At 42.9% G+C, this 14,708-nt stretch overlaps 1 protein-coding gene across 1 annotated transcript in view; it reads left to right on the top strand.

The window, feature by feature from the left end:
- The window catches only part of ISM1 (isthmin 1, angiogenesis inhibitor), a 74,009-nt gene extending 59,573 nt beyond the window's left edge, over window positions 1-14,436 (top strand). The window contains exons 4-6 of the mRNA XM_004687162.2: window positions 5,587-5,730; window positions 9,337-9,426; window positions 12,790-14,436. Coding sequence (XP_004687219.1) covers window positions 5,587-5,730; window positions 9,337-9,426; window positions 12,790-13,307 — 752 coding nt within the window. The 3' untranslated portion in view covers window positions 13,308-14,436. The remainder of the gene's footprint in view (window positions 1-5,586; window positions 5,731-9,336; window positions 9,427-12,789) is intronic.
- The last annotated feature ends 272 nt before the right edge of the window (window positions 14,437-14,708 follow it).

Raw genomic sequence — 14,708 nt, 5'->3', positions numbered from 1 at the left:
CACACACACACACACACCTGCTTCTAGACCAGAATACCTGGGCAATCCCTGCATCTGGATTTTACAGCATCCCTGGGTCATAGAGAAACTCCCTTCTTTCAAGATTTTGGAGACTGTCTTAGGAACTTCCCCATCATTAGATCAGATATCAGAGCTGCCTTTATAAAGAAAATATTGTCCCTTATATTGCCTCAAAAGCAGTGCTTCTTAGACTTTAATATGCGCACAAATAATGTGGGGGTCTTATAAAACTGTACCTTCTGATGCAGCAGGTGTAGAAAAGCAGCAGAGCTGACAGTGAAGCCAGCAGTCCACCCTTTAAGTAGCTGCACCTAAGCATGTTGTAGAGATTGGGCAGCACTTGCAAAATGAATGAATAAGCACTGCTTCACAGGTTGGTCCACACAGAGCATGTGATTTCCAGAAATGCATATAGTATCAGAAATGCATATAGTATCAGTCTTTTTTTTTTTTTTCAATCAAATAACTATTCAGTAATTTCTAAGTGTTTATCCTCATGTTGAATGCTGTGCCATGTGTGGGCTAGGTTCCTGGCTAGGGATTGAACTCAGACTGTAGGGGTGGTAATGCTGAGACTCAACCCCTACACCACCAGGGAGGCCCTGTCTAAATTCTTAAGACATCATCCAGCCCAAAGAAAGAGTCAAGGCAAATCTTTTTCTGTTAAATAGTAGCACATCATTCCCAAAATTCTTAATAACCCACCTAATGAGACAGATGGACACTGCTTATTGTAACTTGGGTTGGGACTCAGTTATCTGCAACTTCCTATGTCCTCAGTCATGGCTCTGTGTTAATAGAATATTCCACAGTGATGTTTTTCAAGGGTATGTCTTTTTAATATTGGATTTGGGGCACTTAAGTGCTTATATTAATAAAGAGTGGCCTACATGAATAAGAATCCAAGTCGCTGGAACACAAGAATACAGACCAGGATACAAAAGTAGTAGCAAAGCTTCAGATCTAATCCCAGGTCTGCTAAGTTTGAGCTGTGTGACATTTTATGGATCGGGAACCTCTCAGTCTCAGCTTCCCAATCCATAAAAGGAGGATTTTAAAAACTTTTTTGGGGTAATACTTTATTTTCACATCATTTTGTGCCTTTTTCCATCTCAGTTGTAATCCCCGTGGGCTTCCCATCACCAAATCACCCGTGTGCCATCACCATAGTCCAGTGCACTCTCCCCCGACCCTGATTTTTGATCCCACCTCCGTAAAATGTCTCTGGCATATAGTTGTTCATTATTATTATCATTTTCCCCCGGTCCTTTATGCTAAAAGGAGGATATTTTTAGCTATCTTGCAGAATAGAAGTTAGTATGTGCTGAGACAGAGCAACTAGCTAAACTGAGCCCTCAGTAACTGGGTGCCATTATCACCCAGGATTAGTGGTGGAGGCTTGGCAGTGGCCAGGGCAAGGCTCAGATCATTTCAGCTGCACAAACCTTATAACTGGCTCACAGAACCCCAGTACCCTGAAACTGTGTGACGACTACTATAAATTTTCAAATGACATCCTTAAAGTCTAGCTCTCAGCCCACTGCTCTAAATTGTTTTCTCCCCTCACCGAGTTCTTTGATGTCACAGATAGGGGCTATCAAAGCCCATATAAATGGCCACAGGGACTGTGTCACTGTCTTTGTCATCATCATTGCAATGACCTCCACCCACATTTACTTTCTGCGCTGAGCAATAGTCCTTGGTTAGAAGCAACGAAAAACAGGCTTTTCTTCTTATAGTGGAAATGAACACTCCCCTCACGGCTTTGTCTCACAGTCAGAAATTCCTCTCCTGTGCTTTGAACACGTTAAACAAATAGAAATCCATGGAGAGGAAGGTCTTGCTGAGCGATTTGTCTGAACCACGTGCAGCAGGAGCTTCAGGGTGATGAGCTGTCATTTATACTTTCTCTAGCAGGTTGTTTCATTTCATTCCAAGCCCAATAGAAATGATTCACCATGTGGCTATGTAACTGTTCTGTGCCTAACTTCGGGGGACTATATTAAAAAATATGTTTGGAAAATACATGGTTTTGTGAATATTTAAAAGAAAGACATGGAAAAAGCCACTTCCTGCGATAATAAATCTTTCATAGTCTCAGAGTTGGCGGGTCATCTAGAAAGCATATTTTAGGGAGAATTTTACAATACATTTATTAGTTAGCTTTTGCTGCTTAAGAAACCTCCTTCAAAATGTTGTGGCTTAAAAGAACAAATGTGTTCTCTCTCAAGAGTCTGCAGGTTGTCTGGGCTAATTTAACTAAAGCTACATGGTCTAGGACAGTTTTGCTTATAATAATGGGGTCCCAGCCAGACAGTTGTACATGCTGAGGAGGTTGGGGTCTCTCTCCACCTCGCCTTAGCCCTGAAGGAGGTGAGCCCTGCCTTTTTCACATTGTGGTAGAAGGAGTCCCCTGCAGCACAAATGGGCCAGCCCTGTGTCATCTTTGTTTACCTGTTTTTTGTTATTTTCCCAATGTTCAAAGCATGTCATATGACCTTGCTGGGGTTGGTGTGAGAGGAGTAACTAAAAGGGCGGCTATAGGAAGAGGAAGCATGGAAGTTACTTTTCACATAATCTGACACAGAATTAATATTTAGTAATTCAGATCCAAAAAAGTACATCAATGTAGAGATTCCAATATTTGTCTTGTGATGCATTGAACTATAAAATGTCCAAGTTCAAGGAAGATGTTTCCCCAAATATTACTACATCAGAAAGAAAAGATTGAAGAGCTATTTAGATGCGGTCGAGACCCCACTGCTTGAGCTGAACCCTGCTGGGTGTCACTGATTCTGTACCACACAGGTGACATGATCCCTACCTGGGTGACTTAAGAAGTTGGTAAATGACCAACTGCCCCCTTTTTATGAATTGAAAGATACTATAATTTTTACTTGTGACTTTCTGTTGTGTGGTGCCCTTTAGCAAAGTCTGCCTCAGTGGTGCCTGTGGAATGTGATTGTGTTCACTTGTGTGCACATCCCACTGCACCTGGGTGAGCCCACTGACAAGAGTGGATGGTGTGGTTATTCTGGAACATCTCTCGTGCTCTCAGTAGATTACCAAGAGATACTAACAGCAAAGGTCTCTGAAGAGAGCAAGGGCTCCTACCTCAGCAGTTTTTCACTCTGAAAGCCAGTTTTATGTGTTGATGCCCGGTAACAGATGGAAGAGAGGAAGAAAGCTAATACTGGGGAAGCAGGCCCAGCTCCCTCACACAAGCAGGATTTTCAAACATCTGCTTGGCTGTGTGATTGGAAAACCAGTCCTTAGAAAAAAAGAAAATCAAAGTTCGGAAAAATTCTTGTTTTGGAAAGGGAAGAAATGGATGGGGCTTGAGGGGGCAGCCGAGGTGTGAGCAAATTCTCTGCTCTGGGTTAGGAAAGAGGACACGAGCATGAAATCTTCCCAGACTGCTTAACGGACTGAGGAGATCCAGCACCCTATATTGGCCTGCGGAATATTTAGAGTGTGTGCCATGTAAACACAGCCTGGAGGCTGGCACAGGGCCCACAGCTCAGGTAGAAACATGTGTGGACGACATTCTTGCCGGGCCTACGTAATAACAATCACCACCACAACCTGTTATGAAAGGAGAGGACCCCTTCCCTGCAAGGCACATGCCTTTAGCTCTGCGCTTGGCACCAGTAGAGGCCCCAAGGCTGCAGGAAGATTTGAACAAGCCTGGAGAAAGTATTACAGAATTTAGATGCTGCAGAAAGAATTGTGCGCCAGAGATCCAAGGCTTAGCTGGAGCCCAGACTTTCCTTGCTGTTACCCTTATTACCTAGAATAGGTTACTTGACCACTCAGGACTTCCTTTCTTTACTTCTAAAGAGAGGAAGTTATCTGAGGCATCCAGAAGAAGAGGGGGAGGGGAAGTGCAAGAAGAGGGGTGAGAAGAGTGTTTGAGGGGAGCACAGTGAATCATGGAGGATTATGAGTGTTTTGGTGATAAGAAATCTACAGTGACCACATCTCAAGGGAGAAATCCTACAGTGACCCAAAAAAAATAATTAATTAATCGATGAGGATGTAAAACAGTGGTGCTTCTTTAAAATATTTAAAAAATAATACAGAAAGAAAAGAATTTAATACAAATAACTACACTAATATCCATCATAGCTCTCATACTCCCAGTCTCCCCAACCTGGTTTCTTTATCCTTTTCCATACTAATTATTCTAATATACTGTATAGTTTGCCCCAAAAATTTGTTTATTTATGCCTACAGAACTGAGGTACAGGCCAGAGGTGCAGGGGCAGTGAGAGAATTCACCAGAGACAGAGTGGGGAGCAGAACAGGCCGACTGACGAAGCACACTGCTGAGGGGAGCAGCAGGCCAGGAGAGGTCTGCCGCGCCATTTGGGTCACCTCCCTGGCCAGCCAGGCATCAAACTGGCACTGAAGCAGCTGCGGCTAGACTTGCAGAGTTGCTCTTTAACCCATTGCGCTGCCAGGGAAGGCCCTAATTTGCTCTTTTTTGTGTGTTTATTGATTATTGTCTGACTCTACTCTTCTCACTAAAATACTAGTTGCATCAGAGCAGGGATGTTTGAGAGTTTTATTTAATGATGTGCCCCACATTTCTTTTTCTTTCTTTCTTTTTTTGTAGACATATAAGAGCTGGAATGCAGGCCAGAGATGTAGGGTGGAGGGGTGGTTAGAGGGTTCACCAGAGACAGAGTGGGGCACAGAACAGTCCAATCCTCTGAAATACACAGCTGAGGGGAGCAGCATATGAGACAGGAGAGGTCTGCCACACCATGTGGGTCAGCTCCCTGGCTCGGGATGGAACTCTTGCTGCAGTGGCTGAGGCTGGCTTCATAGTGCTGAGACTTAACCCCCTGAATCACCAGGGAGGCTCCGAGTGCCCCACATTTCTAAAGTTAGCCTGGCACATCATAGGGAATCCATAAGTATGCACTGGGTGGATGTTGAGTGACCACGCCTAGCTTGACCACTATGAGATAGTTATCATCAAGCCCTCCCCAACAGAAATGTTATCATTTCTCATTTTGTGGCTCAAAAGTTCAGGCAATTCTTCTAGTGAGAACTGCTGCTTCTGCAGTGCACTGGGAAGGGCTAGGAAGATCAAGAAGTGTTTACCCATACATCCGTGTCTGGGTGAGCCTTCCGGTAGCGCCTCTCTTTCCGTGTGATTCCCCGTAATTCACAGGTTTAACCTCAGCTTCTTTATCAGAGACTGAATTCCCCAAAGATGAAGTTTGGCAGCTGCCAGATGTTCTAAGGCCAAAGTCTGCCCAGATTTTGAATGTCTGCATAGAGAAGGAAGGAACTCTGGCATCTCTAGCTGAGAGAGAAGATCTCATCTTCTGCAGTGCATGCATTTTTAACAAGAACTTACTGGACCCCTTTAGGGGTCAGGTCCTGGGCATGAGCAGATCACCAGTCAGTCAGAACCTGCCTTTATGAAGCTAACCCCATTGACATCTAGTCTCCTCAACAGTGACAGCACAGGAAGAGGACAAGTGGTCAGTTGTTTGATCAAAGGGATTTGGGGACTCTGGGATGATGACCATCTCTCCGGCTCCCTTGCAGATTCCACAGATGGCGAGGGAGACTGGAGTATCTGGTCTGTCTGCAGTGTTACCTGTGGGAACGGCAACCAGAAAAGGACCAGGTCTTGTGGCTACGCCTGCACTGCTACGGAATCTAGGACATGTGACCGTCCAAACTGCCCAGGTGCGTTTATAAGGGGTGCGACTCCAAGCTCGTAGGGTATCTTGTCATTTAGATTTAAAAATTTACAGAAACTGACTTTTTAAAAGACAACCATTTGCCTCATAAGAATTCTGACCAAAGTGAGGCAAGAGATACATAATAAGCTGAGTTGGTGGAAAGATGGATTTTTTTCACTTTTCCCACAATTGCAGTAGCTGTAACCTAGAAGACAATGCCACAGTGTACTTATTTAATTCAGAGGAAGGACTCAGGTTAACTTGGGCCTTTGATGTGGGATTTGTTGTGTCTTGAAGACACATGAAGACAGACACTGATGATCTGATAAGAAAGTCGGGTGAAGCTTTGACAAACATCTACAGACAAACCAAGTAGTAAGCTCTGCAGGTAATGTCTGAGAGTTGCTGAAGGCACTCTTAAAGAAACTGAGGTTACTTGGTAGTTAATTATCGCTTTGACTCCATTGTTAGTATTTTAAAAGCTAAGCTAATTGCAAACTTAGTAGTGAAAAATAATTGTGACTATCTGTAGCAGTTATTGTCAAACCACAGCCTATTTTTTGTATGGCACACACATTTTTAAAGTGTTGTTAAGAGGATAAGGAAGAGGAGGAGAAGGGAGAAGATTGTGCACCCTAAAACATATATGACCCATATATGTTCACAGAAAAATTTAGCAACAGGTCAGCAGGTCTATAGTTTTATATTTATGATGTATTTCCCACTGCCAGGTAGATGGCCAAGCTAAAATATGTTTGGTTCTTTCAAGAAACCACACATTCTAAATGGCATCATCTGAAAGAAATCCAGAGACAAATATTTGATCTCTGCACCCCAGACTTCCTTTTCCTACCCCTAGAAACTGTTCTCCGATCAGACAGCTGAGTTTTGGAACAAAAAAAGAAGTGGCAAAGCAAAGGGGTTTCTGATGAGGGCAAGGAAGGAAACAGCATGTGTGAGTTAGGAAGGGAGCGTACGTAGAAAATGGGCTGAGCGCTGAGGCGTGTGTTGTACAGCCTTACACACGACAGCCAAGGGCTGGAACAACCTGAGGGCCCATTGACAAGTGAGTGCATAAGATGTCCACATGAAATCCTGGCATTTGCAAAAGCTGCATGAAAAGACAAATACCGTATGATTTGACTCACATGTACTAGAGAAACAAAACAAACAAATGCGCTAAATAAAACAAAAACAAACTTATAGACAACAGGAACAAAATGGTGATTTCAGAAAGGAAGAGGAGACTGATCAACCAGGTGAAAGTGGTCACCTGTTTGGTGATGGATGGAAACTAGAATTCTGGTGATGAACATAATGTAGTGTATACAGGTGTTGGTTTAAAAGGCCATGTATCTTAAACCTATATAATGTTTTAAATCAGTGTGACTTCAATAAAAAAACTCATATCGTTTCAATGTTCTACAAATACTATAAAGTTTCAGCTTGGAGAAAAATGCTAAGGTAGGTGGTAGAAAAATGACAGCTTGACTGTTCATTTTACTTCCCAGTAATAAGCATGTGAGACTCTCACCTTTTAAGATTATTTTCTAACTGTAAGTTGATAAGTTAGGTTTGCCCAGATGACAGGTTTTTTTTTTTTTCCTTCAGTAGAGGTAAAAACTCAAGAGAAAATGTTTAAAACATTTCACTTGATTTTCTGCTATAAAATTAATGAAATCATAAAAAAAAGCAGGAAAGGTTATTCTGGTTCCTTGTCAGCCAGGCAAATGGATTTCAGAAAAGTAGAGTAATTATTAGATGTTTCTTCTGACCTACCTTCCCCTTGCTCATCATAATGAAGTTGAGTTGACAGTCTGATAGGATGGAATTTGGATGGGGTAGAAAGTAATAAATAATAATTTTAATATAATAGAAGGAAGAAGAGAAAGAGGACAGGAAGAAAATTAAAAGAAAGGGAAAAGATAAGAAGAAAATGATGAAGATAAGACAAAGTGAAAGAGAATATGACTACAATGAAAACAAAGAAAAATGATGAAAATGTAAATTAACAGTAAACATCAGGAGAAATAAGAAAATTTTTGAACATTTAAGTATCAAGAAAAATTCTAAGGTCTTTATATATGTTATTTCATGTAACACTCATCAGGGCCTCATAAAATAAGTAGCTGTTATTCTAGCCACTTGACAGCTGTGGAAACTGAGGCAGGAGCTAATTTTTCTAGAACTTGAGTAAGCAGCAAGTGACCAAACTGGAGCTTTAATCCAGCTGTCTGATTAGAGAGTCCATGCTCTTAACCACCGTCACTAGGCGGAAGAGTATCAGACTCAGCCTTACTTAGACATAAACAGCCTTTAATACCAGGGTCTGGGTCTTGCCTGTTGTTTTATCTTCCAGAACTGGCATCCGGATTCAGGGCTGTCATCTGGTAAGATGACAGACTTAGTCATCTCGTTAGGGGACAGCTATTCTCTGTTACCATTTTGAATATCTCCTTCTCAGTGTGAATGCCAGTCCTGCTCATATACTTTCTGCACATCTGAACTTAGCCCCATTTCATCCTTTCTGATTCTGAATCTTGCAGCTTTTCAGAGCTCCCCTGGAACATGGAGGATTTCCTTTTGCAGGACTCTTGCCTATTTGGGCTGGAAAGAGTCAGGGGCAGTAGACTCCCTGACCTGGCAGTGATTAAACTGTAACCATTTGTTCCCTAGGTCAACCCTACAAATAAGTTTAAGGGCGTGCACATAAAATCAGAAAGAACCCCTTAAAAGGAAGTGAGTTCTACCCAACAGGGCAGCCAAGGTTCTCCAACAAATCGTCCAAGTTCCACCACCCCTGCCTCTCCTCACTGACTAAGCTTGCACAAGATTCCTGTTTGTACAGGAAGCCCTGGGTGGGGGTGGTGGTTTGGGGAGCCAGAAAGATTGAGGCCACCTGGGTTCAGTTCCTCAGAGCAAGTAATAACAAGCCCAGCTTAATCTTTTGTGGCATCATCAGAAATGCTGCAAGTTCTAGAGCATGAGATGTCTGAGCTCTAATTGTGAATTACGGCAGCCTGAAAATGAGCTAGACAAATCTCCCTGGGAAAAGTATCAGCAAACATTTACCATGACTATTCTCAGGGCTTTCTTGACACATCATTCATTTAATCCATTCAACCCTAGGAGTTGGGTCATTTAGCTCTCCCCATTTTACAGATGCAAAATCTCTATCACATAAATAAGTGACTTGCCCAAGGTCACACGAGTGATGATTTGAACCAGTCATTTCCTAAGACTGGTATTGGGGATTAAACACTACTCTATACTGCCTCTAGTTTGTCACCCCAATCCAGCAGACAGACACCATGCAGGCATGTATCCCCTATTGCCGAAAATCCTGTTTGGGGCCTTACAAACGAGTTTCTTAGGACCCACTCCGGCACATTTGGATTCGATTTCATGCTACAAATGGTACCTGGTGTTTTAATATATTTTATGCTCAACTATGTAGTTTTTTACTGTTTCCTCTGCTGGCAAGTTTCTGCCTTTGCATAGTAATGAATACAAAAAGGCTTTGTTCGGGTGTATTTGTTGTTGTAATTGGGAGTGGGGAGAGACTTTTTCCTTACAAGGAGGGAAAAAATGACCTCCTGTCTGTGTTTAGGCATTGAAGACACCTTCAGGACAGCTGCCACAGAAGTGAGTCTGCTTGCGGGAAATGAGGAGTTCAATGCCACCAAACTATTTGAAGTTGGTGAGAAGGTTTTTTCCTTTTTATCCACATATTGATTTTCTGTTGTGAAGATTCCTTTTGCTATTGCAAGGCCATCTCTGGATTAACGGAAGTGTTTCATTTTCTTCTTATGGTGTCCAATTCTCCCAGCATGTTCCCTGCTCACGGAATACACTCCAAGAGAGAGCAGTTCCGTGTCTCCTGCACCAGACAGACCTGAGAAAACTTCTCTAGCTGTCTTGCTAACTACAGTCTCCATGGCCACAATAAGCCAGAACTGCTCCTCCCTAACACAGAATCAGTCCAGAGGAAGAGGCAAGAACCATGGAACATTGTAGTCCTCACTGAGTGTCCAAAATGACATCAAGAAATGGTGGCCTCAGTTCTCTAGCAGAGCGAGGGAGGGGGCATTTTCAATGTTAGCCTAACCCTCTCCACCACCTGAATTTTCTGTAAACTTTTGATATACCCTTCCACTCACTTGCTGAAAGTTCTAGAATGAATTCAATAAATGGGAAACAAACAGAATTTAGTGACAATTGACATAGAAGACGGAAGTTTTCTTTTGAAAAAATGGTTTCAATACTTTTGGATATAATTTAATATTATAGAAAAGTAAGACTCCTTCTGCCCCCCCCTTTTTTTTTTTTTTGCCAAATTCTTTCTTAGTCTCTTCACTTCTGCTCTGCTTCCTCAACTTGGAGATAGCTGGAAATTCTTTGTTATTCAGGTCTTCCACCACAGTCATTCACACAAACTACCTTTAGCAGGAGACTTCTGCAAACATGAAGCATTCGATCCAAAAACCAATTTAAGAGACAAAACATGGGAATGTTACATAAAATCTACAGGCCAACAAACAGCAAAGTCAGTGTTTTGCAGCAAAGAGTTTCTCAGATTTCCTATATCCACTGGCAGACAGCCATTTGCCCTTTTGCGAAGCATGGGTCCAGTTGCACAGAGCCACACCTGATAGGCCTCTGTGGACACAAATGGAAGAATAGGAATGTTGAATCAGTTGGGTCCCAGGCAGGAAAAAGCATGGCATATGCAAATTGGATAATTGAAAGGCAGTTGTGCAAAAGTATGAGTGGCATGGATGGAAACCAAGAAGAGATTGTAGAAAACCCCAGGACTGGCAAGATTGGGGAGCTCTTACCAGCCAATTCCATGTAGGGAGCAGATGAAGGAGTGATTATACAAACCTACTAGCTCACAGCAAAGAGAAGGCTACCTGACAGTAATCCTGGCTCTCAGAATGCTATAGCACACCTAACAGTTGGGGGGGTGGGGAACAAATATCCCAACCACACTCTCTACCCTTCCTCTGGTCTGGTCAAGTCTTCCTGTTGGCTCTACCTAACTAGATGCCAAGATTCAAAGAACCCGTTAATTTCAGTTCACATAGGAAAATGCAAGGGACATTATGGAATAAGGATATAGAATGGCAAACTGAAGGTACCCACCAGAGATGGGGAAAGCTTGACTTGTACAGGGTCAAGTTTCTTCATCTGGTACTATGTCAGTTTTCTGATCTGTAAGTGGCATGTAGTGTAATGCCAACGTGGTAGAAATATTGTAAAGTTAACTGAGTTACTATTTGTGTTTGTTCAAACTGAACACTATTAAGTTTGATGCAGCAAGTCAATGGAAGTCCTATAGGTACATGAATTGAGATAACTTTCCACCCTAGAGAAAATACAAGGCCATTTTCTCGACTCTCACTGAATTTTGTTTCTAAAGACCAAATTATTTTTAAAGATATTTTTATTTATGTATACAAGAACTGGGGTAAAGGCCGAGGGTGGAGGAGCCCTGAGAGAATTCACCAGAGAAAGAATGGGGAAAAGAACAGGCAGATCAACTGAAATACAGTGCTGAGGAGAGCAGCAGGCAGGATAGGAGATAGGACAGTTCTGCTGTGCCATGTTGGTCACCTCCTTGGCTGGGGATAGAACTTGTGCTGCAGTGGCTACAGATAGCTTCATAAAGTGCTGTGTTTCAACCCCTTGTGCCACCAGGGCCTCTAAAGACCAATTTTTTTGTTTGTTTCTTTAATTTCAATGGTTTATATTCCTTCAATTTTTTAAATAATATAATGGTTTATTTTTACATCATTTTGTGCATTTTCCATCTCAGTTGCAATCCCCTTGGGCTTCCCATCACCAGATCACCCATGTGCCATCACCATAGTCCTGTGCATTTCCTTCCCCCCACTGTTTTTGATCCCATTCCACACTCCATCCCACAAAATGTCTCTGGTCTATAGCTGTTCATCATTATCATTATTTTCTTGCCTGGTCCGTTATACTCCTGCTATGAGAGAAACCATCAGGTAATTTTCCTTTTCAAAAAAGACCAAATTTTTAACCTTGGTTTGCATGATTGGTGTGCCTTCCCATTGTCTTTCCTCATCTCTGTTAGTGTGGACTGTCAGTTCAGTTCCTCTGAGGAGTATATATCAGATAGAACTAAACATCCAATAGATTTATCGGGGAGGTGATAGGGAGAAGACCAAGAGCAGGCAGGAAGAACTTCCCGACTGAGATGCCGAAAGAGAAGGAAAGAGACTGGGAAGGAAAAACTTCAGTGTAAATCTGATAAAGTCTGAGTCATGCTAAGGGGACATCCCTAGCCTTTGCCTGGCAAAGAAGTCCTAAAATGGTGCCCATAACACACACCCATTTTCTGTAAGTAGCCCAGCCTGAGTGTGACCTTGATGTGAACACCCAAGCAGATTCAAAGCTGACATAGGTGGAAACTACCATTCAGCCAAGACCTCCAAGTTGGGTTTTCTTGTGGGAGCTCTGAGCGGATCCTCTGAGTGGCTCCCAAGCCGCCATGCTGTATCCCAGGACTAATCACACACGTGCATGGATAGAAATGACATTGCATTGAACACCCATGGGCCATTCATTCCTTTGCCTCCTTTGAGTCACTCCACATTGCATCACATTTAGCTTCCTTAGACATGCCTCAGCTTAGCCACTGCAGTTTACCGAGGCAGACATTGAGGTGACCTGCCGACCTGTCTCCTACACACAGACACCAAGTCGCAGAACCCAGCCTGACCTCTGATTGGCAACTCTACAGGTCTTCCCTGAGAGCTTTGTCTGATCCCCCCTCTCCTGGTGCCATGCAGGTAGTCATTGTAAAGCTATGTGCTCTCCACTATTTTGAAAATTTTCAAATATAAATTGGGCAGGGCAGAAAGTTGCCTTCAGTTCACATTGAACAAAGTCCCCAAATCCAAAAGAGGTGAGCATGGTCACCGGAAAGTTAAAGGGGTTAGGTTGACGCCAGGCAGGGGCCGTTGGGTTGACTTGCTGTCATCCTGTGCCCCTATTGCATTTGATTAGAGGGTTTCTCTGTGGCCTTTTTCAGACACGGACAGCTGTGAGCGATGGATGAGCTGCAAAAGCGAGTTCTTAAAGAAGTACATGCACAAGGTGATCAATGACCTGCCCAGCTGCCCGTGCTCCTACCCCACCGAGGTGGCCTACAGCACGGCGGACATCTTTGACCGCACCAAGCGCAAGGACTTCCGATGGAAGGACGCCAGTGGGCCCAAGGAGAAACTGGAGATCTACAAACCCACAGCCCGGTACTGCATTCGCTCCATGCTGTCCCTAGAAAGCACTACTCTGGCTGCCCAGCACTGTTGCTATGGCGACAACATGCAGCTCATCACCAGGGGCAAAGGGGCGGGGACACCCAACCTCATTAGCACGGAGTTCTCAGCAGAGCTTCACTACAAAGTAGACGTCCTGCCCTGGATTATCTGTAAGGGCGACTGGAGCAGGTATAATGAGGCCCGTCCTCCCAACAATGGACAGAAGTGCACCGAAAGTCCCTCGGATGAAGATTACATCAGGCAGTTCCAAGAAGCCAGGGAGTATTAAAGAGGGGCCACCCCTAGCATCTGTGACACGAGGCACTGCACTGATGGGCCACTTGAGCAGACCCCCCTCTTCTCCGCACGTGTACATTTGTACATACCATATGATTATTTTCATAAATTACACTAAGGCTGTGTGCAGGCGCAGGTGACTGCCCTCTGAAGCCTACAGACCCTTGCCATCTACAGTGCCTACAGACCGCGGAAGTCTTCCAAGGGAGGATGTCCACGGGAGGATGAGGACAAAGACGTGGCAGAACCTGGAATTATAGTGGGTGGGATTCAATTCACATCCAAATGTGGTGTTTCCCAGAGAAGCAAACGGGGAAAGAGACTGAAGTTGTAAACGTTATAAGCAATTTTTATATATAACTTATTTAATATGAATGTGACTTACGCATAACCTTTTCTCTGGAGTTGTCATGATGAAACTATTTAATCACTTCTGTGAGAATTCAGAAAGAGGCTTTGGGAGGGGGAAGAGAAAGGGAATGTAAAGATTTCTTTAAAAATAAATACTTCAATGGAAATGTATCAAAATAAGAAAATGCCCACCTTAAACCAAATGTTATTTAGTTGTGGGGCATCTTGCTGAAATCTCAGCTTCTGAAATGGGGAATGGGGAAATGAATGTTTTAGGGCAAATCTGAAGCCTGGCTTTAAATAGGCTTTCAGATAATTGCCATTATTAGTGTAAAGCTATGATTCTACTAAAAGGCCCAGGGTGGCAGAGTTTCTGCTCACAGCTTAGTGGGCTTAGAAAGCTGCAGGAAGGGTTGGCATGAAAACAGGGAATAGCACTTTTCCAAAGAAAAATGCAAAACAAGTAAGATGAGTACATGAACCTCATTTCTTCTATTTTATTGTATATCCTCTTAGTCATTTTTTTTTCGCCACTAATACATTCTCAGTAAATAAATATAAAATGGAGAGAGGGACTCAAGTCTAGGAAATCCTAATTTTTTATGTTCTAAGAAAGGAAAAAGACTACATTATTTTTGTAAAGTATTTATTGAGTCATTGAGTCAGAGCATTGAGCAATTGTAATATGACCTGGTTCTGTAGGGTGGAACTTAGTATAAATAAAGTGTTGGTTCTTCTGCAGGCTTTACTTGCAAACTCCAGGAAGAGAATATATAATGAAATCATAATAAAATGTGTTACCTAAAGAAAATGTGTGATCTGCAAATATTTATGATACAATTACCATAAAAAGCCCTGGCAAAGCAGGGTTTCAAAGCAGGGGAATGGAACGTTCAAGCCAGGTGGGTATAAAAATCTCATTGATTGACAAGATGGTGGTATAAGTCATACCACTTTTGGTGCCAGGGGTGTCAACCCAACCCCCAAGAGACTAAAGTACACTGACATATGTGACTTTTTGTCCACCCAGAGCTAAGAAACT

Source organism: Condylura cristata, unplaced genomic scaffold (genome assembly GCF_000260355.1).
Source record: "Condylura cristata isolate star-nosed mole 26May11 unplaced genomic scaffold, ConCri1.0 scaffold00022, whole genome shotgun sequence".
Classification (NCBI taxonomy): Eukaryota; Metazoa; Chordata; class Mammalia; order Eulipotyphla; family Talpidae; genus Condylura; species Condylura cristata.
Note: the sequence above shows the minus strand (reverse complement) of the source record. Positions and strands in the feature narration are given on the sequence as shown.